At 50.8% G+C, this 21,046-nt stretch overlaps 1 protein-coding gene across 1 annotated transcript; it reads left to right on the top strand.

Annotated features, from left to right (window-relative positions):
• Positions 1–19,396: 19,396 nt before the first annotated feature.
• On the top strand, positions 19,397–20,338 carry LOC136051204 (fructose-bisphosphate aldolase A-like; the record flags this gene model as incomplete). The annotated part of the gene is given in 3 exon segments (XM_065740535.1): positions 19,397–19,533; positions 20,127–20,240; positions 20,243–20,338. Coding segments are annotated over 3 exon segments (322 nt in total), but the record flags the coding sequence as incomplete, so codon positions are not given.
• Between the last annotated feature and the right edge of the window lie 708 nt (positions 20,339–21,046).

Here is a 21,046-nt window from a genome sequence, read left to right as displayed (position 1 = left end):
GGGGCAGCCACGGGGCTCTGTGTCGCTCTATGGGGCTCTATGGGGCAGCCATGGGGCTCTATGGGGCTCTTTGGGGCAATATGGGGCAGCCATAAGGCTCTATAGCGCTCTATGGGGCAGCTGTGGGGCTCTATGGGGCAGCAGTAGTCTCTATGCGGCAGCCATGGGGCTCGAGAGGTCTCTATGGGGCCGGGCCGCTTCCAGTCCCTCCCCCATTCCCCTTTGGTTGCCCCCTGTGTGCAGGGCAGTGCGTTCCGGTACCGTGACAATTGAGGCAGGGGACCCACGGGCCCACACCCCGGGGAAGGGGAAGGGGGAAAAGGGAAAAAGGAGAAGGGAGATGGGCCCAGGAACAAAACAGCGGCAACGATCTGAGGAGGAAAGCTGATTTACTAAATAAGATATCAGAAAGGAAAATAACACAATAGAATATAATTGGAATTGAGGCAAATGGATCAAATAAAATGAGCAAGAGAGAGAGTGTCCGATAAACCGAAGGCCTTACGCTAACGCTGAAGGCGGACGGCTGCAACAAACACCCACTGCCGAGCTCGGTCCCGAAGGGAAGAGAGAGTCCCGTGACCGCAGACAGTTTTTATCTTTCCCTCTGAGCGGAAACACGTAAGAACGCAAAGCATCGCAAAGTCCTCTGGGGAATGGAGTTCTTCTTCTCTTCTGAGACAGGCACACCTGGAACTATCATAAGTTCATAAGTTCATAAGTTCATAAGGTTGGAAAGGACCTACAAGATCATCTAGTCCAACCATCCTCCTATCACTATCCCTACCCAACTACTGAATCAAATCCTTTAGCACCTCATCTAAACGCTTCTTGAACAGCGCTAGGGATGGTGCCTCACCCACCTCCCTAGGCAGGCCATCCCAGTGCCTGACCACTCTTTCAGAAAAGAAATGCTTCCTCAGGTCTAATCTAAATCTTCCCCGGCGCAACTTGTGGCCATTCCCCTCGTCCTGTCAGTATTTATCAGGGAGAAGAGGCCCACCCCCTCCTCACCACAACCCCCCTTCAGGAAGTGGGAGAGTGCAATAAGGTCTCCTCTGAGCCTCCTCTTCTCCAGACTGAACAATCCCAGCTCCCTCAGCCGCTCCTCATAAGACTTGTGCTCCAGGCCCCTCACCAGTTTTGTTGCCCTTCTCTGAACACGCTCCAGGGCCTCAATGTCCTTCTTGCAGTGAGGGGCCCAAAACTGAACACAGTACTCGAGGTGCGGCCGTACCAGAGCTGAGTACAGGGGGATGATCACCTCCCTGCTCCTGCTGGCAGGATGATCCATGGAGCTGGAGCATTAACTCTTTAAATCTAAATGCACTACATGATGTTCTGATGTGGAATACCAGTACCAAAAATCATAAAACCATGACATTCCACCCCTTATTCCTCATAACTACATCATGTTTGATATATATGTATAGAAGAACAAGGATTAACATGCATTAAATACACACACACAACATATATATGTACATACATGGAATTACCGACTGCACTCCCCCAACATCAAATTCCCTTGTGGTACACACTGAACATCCCCATTCTTCTGCATCACCCACCAGGTAGACCCAGGTCCCTGAGCAAAAACAGTTCCACGGAGAGGTTTGCCCTCTCCAGAAGCTGGAAGGACCCAAACCGCTTTTCCCAACATGTTCTTCACATGTACTACAGGGATCTTATCACCCTCTACAGTAGGTAGAGAGCTGGATTGGGCAGGACTATCGCGATTGATGGATCCTCTGGTGTTGACCAGCCAGGTGGCTTCTGCCAGATGCTTCTCCCAGTGCTTAAATGTTCCGCCACCCATTGCTTTCAACGTGGTTTTTAACAATCAATTGTACCTTTCAATTTTACCAGAAGCTGGTGCGTGATAGGGGATATGATAAATCCATTCAGTGTTGTGATCTTTGGCCCAGGTATCCACAAGAGAATTTTTGAAACGAGTCCCATTATCGGACTCAATTCTCTCTGGAGTGCCATGTCGCCATAGGACTTGTTTCTCGAGCCCTAAGATGGTGTTTCGGGCGGACGCATGGGGTACTGCGTATGTCTCAAGCCACCCAGTGGTCGCTTCCATCATGGTGAGCACATAACGCTTACCACTGCGAGATCATGGCAAGGTGATATAATCAACCTGCCACGCCTCCCCATATTTATACTTTTGCCATCGCCCTTCCCCCCAAAGAGGTTTCATCCTCTTGGCCTGTTTAATTGTGGCGCATGTGTCACAGTCATGGATAACCTGTGCAATAGCATCCATAGTTAAGTCCAGCCCTCAGTCTCTAGCCCACTTATATGTTGCATCTCTTCCTTGATGGCCAGAGGTCTCATGGGCCCACCGAGCTAAAAATAATTCACTCTTGTGTTGCCAGTCCATGTCTGCTTGAGCCACCTTAACTTCAGCAGCTCGATCTACCTGATGGTTATTTTGTTGTTGCTCAGTTCCCGGCTCTTAGGAACATGAGCATCTACATGGCGCACCTTTACAGCCATATTCTTTATTCGGGCAGCAATGTCTCTCCACAGTTCAGCAGCCCAAATAGGTTTACCCCTCCGTTGCCAACCATTTTGTTCCCATTGCTGTAACCACCCCCATAAAGCCTTTGCCACCATCCATGAGTCAGTGTAAAGATAAAGCACTGGCCACCTCTCTCGTTCAGCACTATCTAGGGCCAGCTGGACAGCCTTTACCTCTGCAAATTGACTTGATTCTCCTTCAGTGGCCTCGTCGTGTGGGGCTCCACACAGCAGATTTCCATCTGCGGTGCTTACCCACGATGCAACACGATCCATCTGTGAACAGGGCGTATCTCTTTTCATTGTCTGGTAGTTCATTATATGGTGGCGCCTCTTTGGCACGTGACACCTCCTCTGCTGGTACTGTTCCAATCTTTTTACCTTCAGGCCAGTCCATGATCACTTCTAGGATTCCTGGATGACAGAGGTTCCCCATCCGAGCTCGCTGTGTAATCAGCGCAACCCACTTACTCCAAGTGGCATCAGTAGCATGATGGGTGGAGGGAACCTTTCCTTTGAACATCCAGCTCAGCACTGGCAGTCGAGGTGCCAGGAGGAGCTGCGTTTCAGTACCAATTACTTCGGAAGCAGCTCGAACCCCCTCGTACGCGGCTAAGATCTCCTTCTCAGTTGGAGTGTAGCGCTCCTCAGACCCCCTGTACGCCCGACTCCAGAATCCCAGGGGTCGGCCTCGGGTCTCTCCAGGAGCTCTTTGCCACAAACTCCAAGTGGGACCTTCCTTTCCAGCAGCAGTGTAGAGGATGTTCTTTACATCCTGTCCCGTCCGCACTGGCCCCAGGGCCACGGCACGGGCTATCTCCTGCTTAATTTGCTCAGAAGCCTGCTGCTGCTCAGGGCCCCACACAAAATCATTCTTCTTCCGCGTCACCCGATAGAGAGGGCTCACAATGAGACTGTAGTTTGGAACATGCATTCTCCAAAAGCCCACTACACCCAGAAAAGCTTGGGTCTCTGTCTTAGTGGTGGGTGGACACATGGCAATAATTTTGTTAATCACATCTGTTGGGATGTGACGACGTCCATCTTGCCACTTTATACCTAGGAACTGAATTTCTTGTGCAGGCCCTTTCACTTTGCTTTGCTTGATAGCAAAGCCAGCTTGCAGAAGGATCTGGATTATTCTCTCTCCTTTCTCAAAAACTTCTCCTGCTGTATTGCCCCACACAATGATATCATCAATGTGTTGCAGATGCTCAGGAGCACCACCCTGCTCCAATGCAGTTTGGATCAACCCATGACAAATGGTTGGGCTGTGCTTCCACCCCTGGGGCAAACGGTTCCAGGTGTACTGAACGCCCCTCCAGGTGAAGGCAAACTGCAGCCTGCATTCTGTGGCCAGAGGAATTGAAAAGAAGGCATTAGCAATGTCAGTGGTGGCATACCACTTGGCTGCTTTTGACTCCAGTTTGTACTGGACTTGTAGCGTGTCTGGCACAGCAGCACTCAGTGGGGGTGTGACTTCATTCAGGCCACGGTAATCTACCGTCAGCCTCCATTCTCCACTGGCTTTACGCACCGGCCATATGGGGCTGTTAAACGGTGAGTGAGTTTTGCTGATCACTCCCTGGCTCTCTAGCTGACGGATCAAGTTATGAATGGGGAGCAAGGAATCCCTGTTGGTGCGGTACTGCTGTCTGTGCACCGTTTTTGTAGCAATCGGTACCTGTTGCTCCTCCACTTGGAGCAACCCCACAACAGACGGATCTTCTGACAGGCCAGGTAAAACAGATAGCTGCTTAATGTTGTCTGTGTCCACAGCAGCTATTCCAAAAGCCCATCGGTACCCCTTGGGATCCTTAAAGTGCCCCCTTCTGAGATCTGAGTCTATACCAAGTATGCATGGAGCCCCCTGTCCGGTCACTATAGGATGCTTCTGCCAGTCTTTACCAATGAGGCTTATTTCTGCCTCCAACACAGACAATTCCTGAGAGCCCCCAGTCACTCCAGAGATATAAATCAGTTCTTCCCCTTTATAACTTGAAGGCATTAGAGTACACTGTGCACCAGTATCCACCAGTGCCTCATATTTTTCTGGTTCTGATGTGCCAGGCCACCGAATCCACACAGTCCAATACACTCTATTATCCCTCTCCCTCCTCTGGCTGAGGGCAGGGCCCCTCTATTGGTTACCTGTAGTGACAGGAACAACTTCACTGGTCGTTGGTCTGTGTTGTAATTCTCTCACCCGTGCTCGCAGTGCAGGGGTGGGTTTTTGATGCCATTCCTTCATATCTTCTCCATTTTCACGTAAGTAACTCCACAGAGCCGCGCGTGACATGAAGTTAGTGCTGTCATTTGCTCGAGCAGGACGGCGTTTGCTTCTGAAAGCTGCAATCTTTTCAACCCTATCAATCAGTCGGGATACTTTCTCTAACACGTCTTCCATCTGTCCTTCTAACCTTGATATGGCTGAAATGGAAGCGTGTGATGGCGGAAATTTTTGTTCAAAGTTTTGAAGTGTAAGAATCAGTTCAAAAACTGGGGGTTTTCTGTCTTGGTCCTCATATCTGCTGAACGTTGTCACTAGTGTACCGGCGTACCTTTCTGGTGCTGTTTTTGAAAGCTTCTGACATATTTCGGGTGTACTCCTTACTTTCTCTGGATCATGGTCCCGATCTTCAGGATCAATGTGGGATCATACAGCATTTCCGCCACAGCCGTTTCTCTCAAATACTGGATGCCTTCTTCAATAGTTTTCCATCTTTTCACTTTAGGTGCCAGGTCACTCTTGTAGGGATATCTTTCCCTCACAGCTACTAACATTCGTTGCCAGAGGCTGGCGATTCCATCCATATACCTGCTGATCCCTCTGTCGACAGCTGGGTCACGGGCAATGTTTCCTAGTTGACGAGCTTCGTTACTTTCGAGGGACACGCTGTTGGCCCCGTTGTCCCAACACCGAAGCAACCAAGTGACAATACTCTCATCCGGACGTCGAATAAACTCTTTTCTTGAGCCTTGAATCTCAGACATTTTCATGGGTCGACGAAACGTGGTAACTTTGACTCTCTCATCATCCTCATCATCACTATGTCCATGCCTCTCACTTTTCTTTGTTGCCTTTCTTGGTGGTGGTGGTGTTGAGGACCCCCCCTCGCCTGGATCTTCGTCTTCTTTCGCCACCTCTTCTTTGTGTTCTAGGCGTGAGGACACACGTTTCCATTTCTGGCCTTCCACCGGGGCTATTGACTTTGATACCGGTGCTTCCTTTGGCTGGTCAGATGTGCCTGGGAGGTTTTCCTCTTTGGCCTGAGCCTCAGTTTGGACACACTCTCTCTCCAGCACAGTATATATGCCTCGGTAAGCATAAGCCAAGCCCCAGATAAGCTGTTCCACCTCAGATCTTTCTGAGCCGCAACACCCATTCCTCAGATACAGGCCTAGCTCCTCAGGATGCTGCAAGTGTTCAGCAGTAAAATCCCATGGCACCGGGGGTCCCCATGCTTCTAATTTCTTTCCTAAAACTCTCCACTCTCCCTGCCATTCAGCATTCTCTGTTTCTGGGAAAAGCTTCCTCCATGCAATGTAAAATCCTATTACAGAGAGTACATTCAGGAGGACTAATATCCCAAATGCTAACATAGTCCCTAAGCTGTAATCTTGAAAATTCATAAGGAACTGAGAGGAGAAACTGGACACCCATTCAAATATTGTTTGGTTTGTTAACATGGTATCGTTTGTTACATCAGCCGGGGTGCCCAGGTATCTGGTAGATGCCACCATCACTGCTTTTAGTTTGTCATCTAGGGACCAGGCTCCATAGATCAGACTGGCAAGCTTAACCAAGTTCCAGTACGTTTTGAGCATTAAAAGGGAAAAAGCAATGAAATACAATCCCTGTAAGGGCAGTTTTAACAGAAACAGTAAAAACATTTTTTTTTTCTCTTTTACTCAAACAAGCTGGCAGCACCCGAAAAGTTATAACAAATATCCCAGAACTGGCAGTACGCCTGGACTTCAAGGTCGTGTTTTGCCGTACAGGACCTGCAGTACAGACAAGCTTCCGAACAAAAGACGGAGATTGACTCTAAAAGTATGTCTCTGCCCGGCTAAGGTAGCTAGTCGAGCCCCACGTTGGGCGCCAAAATTGTCAATGGTTTGTGGGACAGTTCGACCCGGTACCGTGACAATTGAGGCAGGGGACCCACGGGCCCACACCCCGGGGAAGGGGAAGGGGGAAAAGGAAAAAAGGAGAAGGGAGATGGGCCCAGGAACAAAACAGCGGCAACGATCTGAGGAGGAAAGCTGATTTACTAAATAAGATATCAGAAAGGAAAATAACACAATATAATATAATATAATTGGAATTGAGGCAAATGAATCAAATAAAATGAGAAAGAGAGAGAGTGTCCGATAAACCGAAGGCCTTACGCTAACGCTGAAGGCGGACAGCTGCAACAAACACCCACTGCCGAGCTCGGTCCCGAAGGGAAGAGAGAGTCCCGTGACCGCAGACAGTTTTTATCTCTGAGCGGAAACACGTAAGAACGCAAAGCATCGCAAAGTCCTCTGGGGAATGGAGTTCTTCTTCTCTTCTGAGACAGGCATACCTGGAACTATCGATGGTCCACGGAGCTGGAGCATTAATTCTTTAACTCTTAATGCACTACATGATGTTCTGATGTGGAATACCAGTACCAAAAATCATAAAACCATGACAGGAGCGGCTGAGGGAGCTGGGATTGTTCAGTCTGGAGAAGAGGAGGCTCAGAGGAGACCTTATTGCACTCTCCCACTTCCTGAAGGGGGGTTGTGGTGAGGAGGGGGTGGGCCTCTTCTCCCTGATAAATACTGACAGAACGAGGGGGAATGGCCGCAAGTTGTACCAGGGAAGATTTAGATTAGACCTGAGGAAGCATTTCTTTTCTGAAAGAGTGGTCAGGCACTGGGATGGCCTGCCTAGGGAGGTGGGTGAGGCACCATCCCTAGCGCTGTTCAAGAAGCGTTTAGATGAGGTGCTAAGGGATTTGATTAAATAGCTCAGTGGGTAGGGATAGTGATAGGAGAATGGTTGGACTAGATGATCTTGTAGGTCCTTTCCAACCTTATGAACTTATGAACTTATAAGCATTTGGCAGAAGCCACCAGAGGTTACGAGAGACACGCACGCTTGGCACAGTTGCCTAGTAGGAAGGCTTGGGCCATGCTCACCTCCTGCAGACTCTGCTCCAGATCTGAGACGAGCTGCTGCCTGTCTTGTCGAGGTAGATCAAGCTCATCTTCTTTTCAGCCTGAGATTGCAGTTTGCCCGACTGCAACTGCTCCCAGTGCTCAGCTTGGCTGCTGAGCTGTTGCACCTGCTCCTGGAGTAAGAGGATCTGCCAGTGGCAAAGAGAGGTGATGAGAGACACGCACACTTAGCACAGGAGCCCAGTGGGAAGGCTTGGGCCATGCTCACCTCCTGCCGGCTCTGCTCCTGACCTGAGAGGAGCTGCTGCCTGTCTTGTCTGAGCAAAGCCAGCTCCTTTTCTCCTGCAGCCAGAAGTTTCAGTGTGAAAAACTGCAACTGCTCCCAGTGCTCAGCTTGACTGCTGAGCTGTTGCACCCTCTCCTGGACGGAGTGGATCTCCGGTGGAATTGTGGGGTGTTATGGTTTTATGATTTTTGTTGTATTGTTGTTATTCCACATCATAACATCATGTGGTGTATTGGGAGTTAGAGAGTTAATGCTCCAGCTCTGTGGATCATCAATAGTTCTGGGTGTACCTTTCTCAGAAGAAGAACTCCATTCCCCAGAGGACTTTGCGATGCTTTGCATTTTTACATAGAGGAGGCAGACTCAGATATGACAGGAAAAAATATCTCTAAGGCAGATCTCGAAGCTCCATCTATGATGGGCCTATTCGAGATTCGGCCTATTATAACTCAGTGTCACGGTGCTGTCCGTGACAGTGACCCAAGGGAAACCGAGAAGGGAGAGGGGAGAGAAAAAGAAACTGCGTCAGTGGCCGCGCGGCCGCCCGAGCAGAGCCGCGCTCCGGGAGGGGGAGGGGGAAACGGCGGGAAGAGATGGGTCTACAAGAAAACAACGGCACGATCTGAGAAGGAACGGGAACTTTACTAAATCTAATAAAATTGAACAATTGAGACAGAGATAACAATTTCCAACCCAAAAGCTGTGAGCTTACGTTAAGGAGGACCCGCAGGGGAAGCACACGTGCTGAACCTCCACGGCAGCCCAGAGCAACGCGCCAAGACCGAGCGCCGCCTGCATCCGGTGCGGAGCTCCGCCCCTCTGCTGCTCCCCCAGCATTAACTCCTTCACTGCTGCGTGATGCTCTGATGTGGAATACCGGCATCAACACCACAAAACCACAACATTCCACCCCTTATTCCACATCATCACATCATGCTTAACACACATCTATACATAACCAAACAGTAATAACATGAGTTACGTAGAAACATATATATATATATACATACATACACACGTAATTACAGACTGCATTCCCCCAGCATCAAATTCCCTTGTGGGACACACTGGACGTCCCCATTTTTATCCATTACCCACCAGGTGCACCCAGGTCCCTGTGCAAAAACGGTTCCACGGAGGGGTTTGCACTTTCCAGAGGCTGGAAGGACCCACACCGCTTTTCCCAACATGCTCCTCACATGTACCACAGGGACCTTGTCTCCCTCTATGGTCTGTAGGGAGCTGGACTGTGTAGGACCCTCTCGGTTGACTGATCCCCTAGTGTTGACCAGCCACGTGGCTTCTGCCAGATGCTTCTCCCAGTGCTTGAATGTCCCACCACCCATTGCTCTCAACGTGGTTTTTAACAACCCGTTGTACCTTTCAATTTTACCAGAAGCTGGTGCGTGATAGGGGATATGGTAGATCCATTCAATGCCGTGTTCTTTGGCCCAGATATCCACAAGAGAATTTTTGAAGTGAGTCCCATTATCGGACTCAATTCTCTCTGGAGTGCCATGTCGCCATAGGACTTGTCTCTCGAGCCCTAAGATGGTGTTTCGGGCGGTAGCATGGGGTACTGCGTATGTCTCAAGCCACCCAGTGGTCGCCTCCACCATGGTGAGCACGTAACGCTTACCATCGCGAGTTCGTGGCAAGGTGATAGAATCAACCTGCCACGCCTCCCCATATTTATACTTTTCCCATCGCCCTTCCTGCCAGAGGGGTTTCATCCTCTTGGCCTGTTTAATGATGGCACATGTGTCACAGTCATGGATAACCTGTGCAACGGCATCCATAGTTAAGTCCACCCCTCGGTCTCTAGCCCACTTATAGGTCGCATCCCTTCCTTGATGGCCTGAGGTCTCATGGGCCCACCGAGCTAAAAATAGCTCTCCTTTGTTCTGCCAGTCCAAATCGATCTGAGACACCTCAATTCTGGCAGCTCGATCTACCTGATGGTTATTTTCCTGCTCTTCAGTAGCTCGATTCTTGGGCACATGAGCATCTACATGGCGCACCTTTACACCCAACCTTTTTGTTTGGGCAGCAATGTCTTTCCACAGTTCAGCAGCCCAAATAGGTTTACCCTTCCGTTGCCAGTTGTCCTGTTCCCACTGCTGCAACCACCCCCATAAAGCATTTGCCACCATCCAAGAGTCAGTATAAAGATATAGCATGGGCCACCTCTCCCGTTCAGCCACATCTAAGGCCAGCTGGACGGCCTTTACCTCCGCAAATTGGCTTGACTCTCCTTCTCCTTCGGTGGCCTCTGCAACTCGTCGTGTGGGGCTCCACACAGCAGCCTTCCATCTGCGATGCTTCCCAACGATACGATACGATCCATCAGTGAAGAGGGCATACGTCTTTTCATTCTCTAGTAGTTCGTTATATGGTGGGGCCTCTTTAGCACGTGGTATCTCCTCTGATGGGGATGCTCCAAATTTCTTGCCTTCAGGCCAGTCCATGATCACCTCCAGGATTCCTGGACGGTTGAGGTTCCCCATCCGAGCTCGCTGCGTAATCAGTGCAATCCACTTACTCCAGGTGGCATCGGTAGCATGATGGGTGGGGGGAACCTTTCCTTTGAACATCCAATTCAGCACTGGCAGTCGAGGTGCCAGGAGGAGCTGTGTCTCAGTACCAATTACTTCAGAGGCAGCCCGAACCCCCTCGTACGCGGCCAAAATCTCCTTTTCAGTTGGAGTGTAGCACTCCTCTGAACCCCTGTACGCTCTGCTCCAAAATCCAAGGGGTCGGCCTCGGGTCTCCCCAGAGGCTCTTTGCCACAGACTCCAAGTGGGACCTTTCTCTCCAGCAGCGGTGTAGAGGATGTTTTTCACATCCTGTCCCGTCCGCACTGGCCCCAGGGCCACAGCACTGGCTATCTCCTGCTTAATTTGCTCAAAGGCCTGCTGCTGCTCAGGACCCCCAATCAAAATTATTCTTTTTCCGAGTCACTTGATAGAGGGGGCTTACTATGAGGCTGTAGTTTGGGATGTGCATCCTCCAAAAACCTACTACACCCAGAAAAGACTGTGTCTCTTTCTTGCTAGTGGGTGGTGACATACTGGTGATTTTGTCAATCACATCTCCTGGAATGTGACGACGTCCATCTTGCCATTTTACTCCTAGGAACTGAATTTCTTGGGCAGGTCCCTTCACTTTGTTCCGTTTAAGAGCAAAACCAGCACCCAGAAGAATTTGGATTATTCGCTCTCCTTTTTTAAAAACTTCCTCTGCTGTATCACCCCACACAACAATGTCATCGATGTACTGGAGGTGCTCAGGTGCCCCACCCTGTTCCAGTGTGGTTTGAATCAGCCCATGGCAGATGGTTGGGCTGTGCTTCCTCCCCTGGGGCAAACGTTTCCAGGTGTATTGGACGCTCCTCCAGGTGAAGGCAAACTGTGGTCTGCACTCTGTGGCCAAAGGAATAGAAAAGAATGCATTGGCAATGTCAGTGGTGGCATACCACTTGGCTGCTTTTGACTCCAGTTCATACTGCAGCTCCAACATATCTGGCACAGCAGCACTCAGTGGGGGTGTGACTTCATTCAGGCCACGGTAATCTACCGTCAGCCTCCATTCTCCACTGGCTTTACGCACCGGCCATATGGGGCTGTTAAACAGTGAGTCTTGCTGATCACTCCCTGGCTCTCTAGCTGACGGGTCAAGTTATGAATGGGGAGCAAGGAATCCCTGTTGGTGCGGTACTGCCGTCTGTGCACTGTTTTTGTAGCGATAGGTACCTGCTGCTCTTTCACTTTCAGTACCCCCACAACAGACGGATCTTCTGACAGGCCAGGTAAAACAGACAGCTGCTGAATGTTGTCTGCATCTACAGCAGCTATTCCAAAAGCCCATCGGTACCCCTTGGGATCCTTGAAATGTCCCCTTCTGAGATAGTCAATACCGAGTATGCATGGAGCCCCCTGTCCGGTCACTATGGGATGCTTCTGCCAGGTTTTACCGGTGAGGCTTATTTCTGCCTCCAACACAGACAGTTCCTGAGAACCCCCAGTCACTCCAGAAATAGGAATCAATTCTGTCCCTTTATAACTCGAGGGCATCAGAGTGCACTGTGCACCAGTATCCACCAGTGCCTCATATTTTTGTGGTTCTGATGTGCCAGGCCACCGAATCCACACAGTCCAATACACTCTATTATCCCTCTCCCTCCTCTGGCTGAGGGCAGGGCCCCTCTATTGGTTACCTGTAGTGACAGGAACAACTTCACTGGTCGTGGGTCTGAGCTATATTTCTCTCACCCATGCTCTCACTGCAGGAGTGGGTTTTTGATGCCATTCCTTCATATCTTCTCCATTTTCACGTAAGTAACTCCACAGAGCCATGCGCAACGAGAACTTAGTGAAGTGAGTGCTTACTGCGGATATCAGGGTCCGAGTGGATTGCTCTCGGGCGGGGAGCACGACAGGACTCAATACATGAATGATCAGGCTTCAGTTTATTACCCGGACAGCCTTACTCTTATAGTGTTTAAGACAGGGGCGTACAGAGAATAGCACACAATCATTGGCTGAGAGCCTCAGAGAAAGACAACTTTAAGCAGTTCCCAACAATGAACAGCAGAGAGAAACCATCCTGAGGGAGGTAACTCTGGATATCACCCTAATCCTAAAAAACCCAAACAGGAATGCTTCGGCTGCGGATGTGAAAGGCAGTGCTGGCAGGGCGTCCCCTGTTCAAAGTGTACTTTTCCTCTCCCACTCGCCACAGACATCTCCTGCTTCTACTCTTCTCAAGGTACAAACAGTGTAGTTTCCTTTGAGCACAGTATCAGCGTGGCCAGTGCATAACACAGAGCCCAAAGGCAACACCTGCTAGCTAAACGGAATAGATTACCAAGGACAGCTTACTCTAAAAATACCTATAGTTACAATTATCAGCAGTGCTGTGAAGCTGTGGGGTAAATGACACCCAAGGATGGTACTTCACAACAAAATAGCATTAATGATAGTATATTTTGAGTAGTTCTACATAGATGGGATACAAATAATACAAAAGAGAAGATGGCTCACCTTCAGAATGACAAGGCTCCCAGGGGACTCCACGTAGGAGGGATCTCCAAGAAGAGACCCTTCCCTGGTGGTGGTCAGCCCTTAAATGGGGTTTGGGAGAGGTGGAGCCAGGCTCCACCCCTTCCACTCACACAGGTATATCACCTTCACCTGTTGCCCCATGGCTGACTCGGTGCTCACCTCAGGTGACCAATCAGTGGTCCAGGCCGTGATTCAGCAGTTCCCATACACTCCACCCCTTCACGACATGAACCACTGATCAAGTAACCATAAGGTGAGCTCTCCTTGATACAGAGACCCAATACATCGCGACGCTTACATAATTGCCCGTCGCATGTTGATGTAATCCGAGATGGGTGATGATTGGCATATCAGTCGAACTCTTCTTTGGGCCAGTGCTCGGTGGTATCTACTGGAAGCATGCAATCACACAGTGCAGGTCCATCTTGTGTCATCAGTCCCGGTTAGACCATCACCAGATGCTGCAACTCTGGAACACTGTAGCATTGTTTGGTTCCTTCTGGCGACTCTTAGACTTATGGGGAGTAATGTAAGTGTTTTAGAGGTACTAAGAGGGGAAGATCCGCTCTCCAGGGCAAGATACAGGCCATATTCCTGTCTTGGGTTAACACTTCAGCTTGTACAGGGGCATGCCCTGGCCGCCTGTACCAAACTCTTTGACCCGATGTCTGTGGCTGTACGACTATATCAGGCACCAAAGGGGGTGTCCTGATCTGCCACAGAGACATGATAGGGGTCCCCTTAGCAATAAAGGCTGGAGTGTTAACCATTATTTCAGTAGGGCATGTACCAATTATTGGAGGGCTACCGAACCCCCCACCTCCAATAATCTCCCCCAAGGTGCAAGTAGGCCGCACCATCGTGGTCCTACCTGCACCTTCCAGGGCCATTTTATTCTATTGGTACCTGGTTTTAGGTCCTCAGGGGCAGAGAGCAGAAGGTTGTTCTCATTACCAATCTGAGGTTTCACTTCATTATCGGTGCCCGTAATTTGGATCCTAAGTGGGGAGGCCTATGTTGTCTGTAACATTTTCAAGGCACTGGGTCTGCCATCTCTAGGTCTTTCATTCAGGTCCCGCAGCGTCTCATGGAGTCTCTTTGTCCACCCCTGCAGGGACTGAGAGTCTGTCTTCAGGGCAGCCTTGAGAATACCACTGTAACGTTCGATAAGGCCTGCCCCCGTTGGATTATATGGCAGGTGGAATCGCCACTCAATATTATTTTCTTCTGCCCAGCGTTGTATCATTGCACCCGTGAAATGACTTCCTTGGTCGCTCTCGATGACTTGCGGTGTCCCGTAGGCAGCCATCAACCTTGTGAGTGCCTTTATAGTGTATGCCTGGTTGGCTTTTGGTACTGGATAGGCCTACATTAGCCCACTCGCGGTGTCGACACAGGTTAGGGCATATCTCGCCCCCTCAGACCGAGGGAGGGGCCCAATATAATCAACCTGCCACCTCTGTAGAGGATTGTGTCCTCTAGCAAGATGGGCTGTAGTTTCAGGCAACGACCTCGGTCTTATCTTAGAGCAGGCGTCACAGTCTCGGCATGCTTGAGCGATGTCCGATAGTTGTATGGGCAGTCCCCACGCTTTAGCGGCTGCCCACATGGTCTTCTGCCCAGCATGCCGCAGCTTTTGATGTAGCCAGTAAGCGATATTCTCAGATGGCGAGTTCTCAACCCATTTAACTCGGGCCAGTGTGTCGGCTACATCATTTCCTGGTGACTGTAGGGGTTGATGACCAGAAACATGGTAGACACACACAGTTCTGTGTTTGACTGCATTCCATATGTCTAACCACATATCTTTGCCCCAGATCGGTCGGGAGTGGATAGTCCAATCCTGGGTGGCCCACTGTGCGATCCAAAGAGTGAGCCCCCGATACACAGCCCAACTATCTGTGCAGATATTCAGGATACCATCACCAGGTTCTTTGGTTATAACCATCCACACCGCCCGCAGCTCTGCCCACTGGCTGCTTTGACCATCCCCCTCTTCGAACCAGATTGTGTCTGTGGCAGGATGGTACGCTACTGCTCTCCACTTACTTGGGTTGCCCTTGCTGGACCCATCCGTGTACCAGGCATCTTCAGGAATAGGATATTTTCCTTCCTGGACGGGACTCTTCTGCGGTGGAGCAACCGAAGTTTGTTTTGGTGCATCACTATGATACGTTACTGAGCCAAGAATCTTCTGAAGCTCTTCTTTCAACGGTGAGGAAGACAGACTACTCCTCTGACTGAGATAGGCAACCCATCGTGCCACCGTCTGCGCCTGGGCCACCCCCGTCTTAGGAAGGTGGGTCAGATCTCTTACCCACCCCTGGATTGGCAATGTAGTCTTGACTATAACTTCGGCCGTTTGGGTTATTGGCTCTACCGCTTGTAATGCAGAATAGGCAGCCAATAACTGTTTTTCAATCATACTATATCTTTCCTCTGCTCCATGCCACACCTGAGACCAAAATCCAATGGGGGTCCGAACAGAACTCTGACGTTGCCACAGGCCCCAGCCAAAGCCATCTTGAGTTACGTGAACATCTAGCTCAGCTGGAAGGGTAGGATCAAATATACCCAGTGCCTGGGCTTGTTTAACCGCCTGTTTCGCCTGTTGGAAAGCATCCTGTTCTGTTCTCCCCCAGTCCCAGAATTGGCCCTTTTTGGTAAGTCTATATAAAGGTCTCAGCAGCTGCGCCAAATGAGGTATAAAGGAACGCCAATATCCCAATATACCCAGGAATTCCTGCAGCTGCTTTGGTGTTGTAGGGACTGGAAATGCCTGAACCTTATCTATGACGGCATCAGGTAATACTTTGGTCTTTCCTGACCAGACTACCCCTAGAAATTTTACGGACAGTCCTGGACCTTGCACTTTTTGAGGATTGATAGCCCATCCTCTTTCACTTAGGTAGGCAGTTAATGAATCTGCTGCCTCCCCTACTGCTTCCAGTGAGTCGGATGTTAACAGGAGGTCATCAATATAGTGGTATAGGTTCACACTGTTTGGTTTCCTCCAATCAGCCAGGTCACGTGCCACCAAATTATGACAGTATGTTGGTGAGTGCACGTACCCCTGTGGCAAGACCTGAAAGGTCCACTGCCTGCCTCCCCACGTAAATGCAAATTGATCTTGTGATTCTTTAGCAATAGGTATGCTAAAAAACGCATTCGCTAAATCCAGGACACAATGGTAGGTTTTAATTTCCCTACTAAGAGTGTTCATTAAGGAGGCAATATTGGGTACGGCCGCATGGATGGGAGGCGTGACCTTATTCAGTTCCCTATAATCCACCGCCATTCTCCATGTTCCATCCGACTTCCGTACTGGCCATATGGGGGAATTATATGGGCTGTGTGCAGGCCTTATAATACCTACTTTCTCTAATTCCTGCACTGTCTTTGATATTTCTTCTTGCCCACCCGGGAGTCTGTACTGTCTTACATTAGTAATCCGGCGTGGTTTTGGCAAACAAATGGGCTCATGTTTCGCATGGCCCCTCAATATTGTCCGTATTGCCCGGATACTAATGTACCTCTGCCGTAGTCTGAACTCTCCCACAGTTGTCTGGAGAGCCAGACCCCATAGAATGTCTATGCCCAGGATATATTCTGGAATTGGGGCAATCGACACCTTATACTCCCGGGCCGGGAGACGCCCAACCCCCAATTTCAACCACGTCTGGGTGACTGGAATAGTCTGTCCCCCAAACCCACCAATCATCACTCTATTACCCTTAAATTTCGTTGGGTCTCCATATATAATCGATGTTTCTGCGCCAGTATCCACTAGAGCCATCACCTTCTGCACATTTGTCCTGGACCAGAATAGTGTTAGTTCTACATAGGGCCTCCGCTCACATCTGGAGGCCCTATGGGGACCAGAGTTTTCCGTTAATCCATGAATTTTGCCAGATCTAAATCTTTTGCCACAGGTGGCTCAGGCACTGTAGCCCGTGACACCTGCGGATGTTTTTTCCTTCTGTTTGGTATTATAAATCAGCCAGATTCCAGGTTGTTGGTGGTGTTTTATCTATAATTTGTACTCCCGATTTTCTGGGAGCACTCTGAAATTTCTGATCATTTCTAAGCTGTTTCCACAGCTGTAACAAAACATGGTTGGGTTGCCCATCAATTTTGGTAAATGCAACCCCAGCCCGTGTGAGATCATTAAACATAGTCCTCCGGGATACCCGTACGGGGCCTGATCGGGGCATCCGTGGAGCAGGCTTTTTAGTTCTAATAGGGAAGGCCTCAGCGTCTTCCACTATACGAACATTACGCCTGGTTCTTACGCGCTCCATCTCCCCTAAGTCTGCCACTAACTGGGCTGCCTGCTGTACGATGGCTTCTGATGCCACCAACGGATTTAATATGGAAACCAACATCCCATATAGGTGGGAGGGGGCCTGCTGTAGGATCAGATCTCTCATGCCCGCTGTAAATTTTTCCGTATCGGGGCTTTCAAAAGTGTCTGCATACAGAGCCTCCCTCATACCTAGTTCTCTGATATAGGTCTGGAGGTCCTCCATAGAGGACCACAAACCAGTATTAAGAGGGATATCGGTTTTGTTGGGCCATGTTAAGCGGCATGCAGCCATCAACCAATCTATAATAGAATGGTTTTCCTCATTATAATGGACAGCTGCATATCATCTTTGTCTTAAGGCCGGGTTTATCGTTATAGATGCTAATTTTGACATTTCTGCTCCATTCACTAAAACACTTTCAGCTCCTGCATCCCATAACCTTAGGAGCCATGATGGTATGCTTTCCCTTGGTTTCTGATGGAACCGCTTGTACTAGGTCCATCAACTCATTAGCTGTATACGGACGAGCGGTCACATGGAGGCAGGTTTCTGCAGGGGGCCATTGGTCAGGAGGCACCCCTGCTGCTCTATCCTGTACCTTTTTTGTTTTTTGAGTTATAATAGGCCGAATCTCGAATGGGTCCATCATAGATGGAGTTTCGAGATCTGCCTTAGAGATCTTTTCCCCTGTCCTATCAGAGTCTTCTTCCTCTGATTTTGGGGTGTCTTCTACCAATATATTCCGTATTTGTCTCGTGGGGACATTTAGGCCAGGCTTTTTGGTTGTTCATGTACCCAGCTGTTGTTCCAGTTCCTCAATACGGTCTCATAATAACTGATTTTCAGTCTCCATATTAACATTTGCAACATCTAACTTGAGTATGGCCATTACTAATGGCCAGGCTACTGCGGAGGCAGCTAACCGCCGCTCCTTGGTAACAAGTATGTCTTTATCTAATCCTAGAAGTAGTCGGTCAAATAAGATGGGGAGGGAGAAGCAGTCCCTGGAACCCGCATGGGTCCCCATTTCTCAATAACGGACGCCAACCCATAGTAGGGTGACCCCATGAATCCTGGAATTAGACCAAGGATTGTCTGTTCTAGGGGGGTAACGTTCTCCCCCTTGGCCCATTTCAACATACTCCAAATAAAGGACATTATGGATTTAGTTAGAGCTGCCTGGCTCGCCAAATGTAAGGTAAATAACTCCTAATGATGATACTCCACCAAGGAATAGTATAGAGGATGGTATATTTTAAGAAGATCTATATAAACAGTTATACAGATAATACAAAAGAGAAGATGGCTCACCTTTATGATGACAAGGCTCGCAGGGGACTCCACGTGGGAGGGATCTCCAAGAAGAGATCCTTCCTGGTGGTGGTCAGCCCTTAAATGGGGTTGAGAGAGGAGGAACCAGGCTCCACCCCTTCCACCCACACAGGTATATCACCTTCACCTGTGCCCCCATGGCTGACTCGGTGCTCACCTCAGGTGACCAATCAGTGGTTCAGGCCGTGATTCAGCAGTTCCCATACAAGCGCCCCATAGCGTTCCCCTATGGCCGTGCCCCATAGCGTTCCCCTCTATGGCCGTGCCCCATAGCGTTCCCCTATGGCCGTGCCCCATAGCGTTCCCCTATGGCAGTGCCCCATAGCGTCCCCCTATGGCAGCGCCCCATAGCGTCCCCCTATGACAGCGCCCCATAGCGTCGCCCTATGGCAGCGCCCCATAGCGTCCTCCTATGGCAGCGCCCCATAGCGTCGCCCTATGGGCAGCGGCCCCATAGCGTCCCATTATGACAGCGCCCCATAGCGTCGCCCTATGACAGCGCCCCATAGCGTCGCCCTATGGCAGCGCCCCATAGCGTCCCCCTATGGCAGCGCCCCATAGCGTCCCATTATGACAGCGCCCCATAGCGTCCCCCTATGACAGCGCCCCATAGCGTCCCATTATGACAGCGCCCCATAGCGTCCCATTATGACAGCGCCCCATAGCGTCCCCCTATAGCAGCGCCCCATAGCGTCCCCCTATTGCAGTGCTCCCAGCGCTCCCAGCGCTCCCAGTGCTCCCAGTAGCGCCGCCATGCCGCACCAGTACCCGGCACTCACCCCCGAGCAGAAGCAGGAGCTGTCCGACATCGCCAAGCGCATCGTGGCGCCCGGAAAGGGCATCCTGGCCGCCGATGAGTCCACGGGTTGCGGACTGGGGGGGGACTGGGAGGGACTGGGGGGGATTGGGAGGGACTGGGGGGACTGGGGGGGGACTGGGAGGGACTGGGGGGGACTGGGAGGGGATGGGAGGGGATGGGATGAACTGGTTTGGACTGGGAGGGCACTGGAGGAGAACTGGGTCATACTGGGCCGTACTGGTTTGTACTGGGAGGCGCTGGTTCATACTGGGACGACATTCAGAGCCCCTTTAATGCATCTGAGAGCCCATAGCTGTCAGTGGGAGCTACTGGGCCATACTGGGAGCTACTGGGCCATACTGGGCCATACTGGAGCTACTGGGCCATACTGGAACTGGAGTAAGACAGCAGTATGGGTTACTGGTTTGTACTGGGAGGCACTGTTTCATACTGGGACGGCATTTAGGGCCACTGTAACCCATCAGAGAGCCCATAGCTGGCAATGGGAGCTCCGTAGCACTCGGGGCAGCCCCCCCCAGTACCACGGTGATCCCGGCCCGCCCCAAACTGGTCCCTTACTGGTCCTTACTGGTCCATACTGGTCCATACTGGTCCTTACTGGTCCTTACTGGTCCTTACTGGTCCTTACTGGTGTGCAGGCAGCATCGGCAAGCACCTGAGCTCGGTGGGAGTGGAGAACACGGAGGAGAACCGGCGCTGGTACCGGCAGCTGCTGTTCACCGCCGACAGCCGCGTGGATCCGTGCATCGGGGGGTCATCCTCTTCCACGAGACCCTGTACCAGAAGGCGGACGACGGCCGTCCCTTCCCCCAGGTCATCAAGGCCAAGGGGGGGGTCGGTCGGCATCAAGGTGGGCGCGCTGGGGACGGATTTGGAGTTTAAATTGGGGGGGGGGGGGGTTGGGGGGTGGAGGGGGTTGGGTGGCCAGGTCTACCCATAGGTTGTATTGGGGGGTGGTGGGCTGCCAGGTCTACTCATAGGGTTGTATTGGGGGGTGGTGGGCTGCCAGGTCTACCCATAGGGTTGTATTGAGGAGTGGTGGTCTGCCAGGTTTACCCATAGGGTTGTATTGGGGGGTGGTGGGCTGCCAGGTCTACCCATAGGGTTGCATTGGGTGGTGGTGGACTGCCTTTACCCATAGGGTTGCATTGGGGGGTTGTGAGCTTCCAGGTCTACCTTTAGGGTTGCATTGGGTGGTGGTGGACTGCCGGGTTTACCCATAGGGTTGCATTGGGTGGTGGTGGTGGTGGTGGTGGTGGTGGTGATCGGTGGGCTGCCAGGTCTACCCGGAGGGTTGTATTGGGTGGTGGTGGGCTGCCAGGTCTACCCTTAGGGTTGCATTGGGTAGTGGTGGTGATGGACTGCCAGGTCTACCCATAGTGTTGCATTGGGGGTGGTGGACTGCCAGGTCTACCCATAGGGTTGCATTGGGTGGTTGTGGACTGCCAGGTCTACCCCTAGGGTTGCATTGGGTGGTGATAGGCTGCCAGGTCTACCGATAGGGTTCCATTGGGTGGTGGTGTGATCGGTGGGCTGCCAGGTCTACCCTTAGGGTTGT

This window comes from Cyrtonyx montezumae, unplaced genomic scaffold (genome assembly GCF_038088225.1).
Source record: "Cyrtonyx montezumae isolate F1298 unplaced genomic scaffold, pur_monq_1.0 scaffold_273, whole genome shotgun sequence".
In the NCBI taxonomy this organism is placed as follows: Eukaryota; Metazoa; Chordata; class Aves; order Galliformes; family Odontophoridae; genus Cyrtonyx; species Cyrtonyx montezumae.
This window is presented reverse-complemented; position numbering and strand designations above follow the sequence as displayed.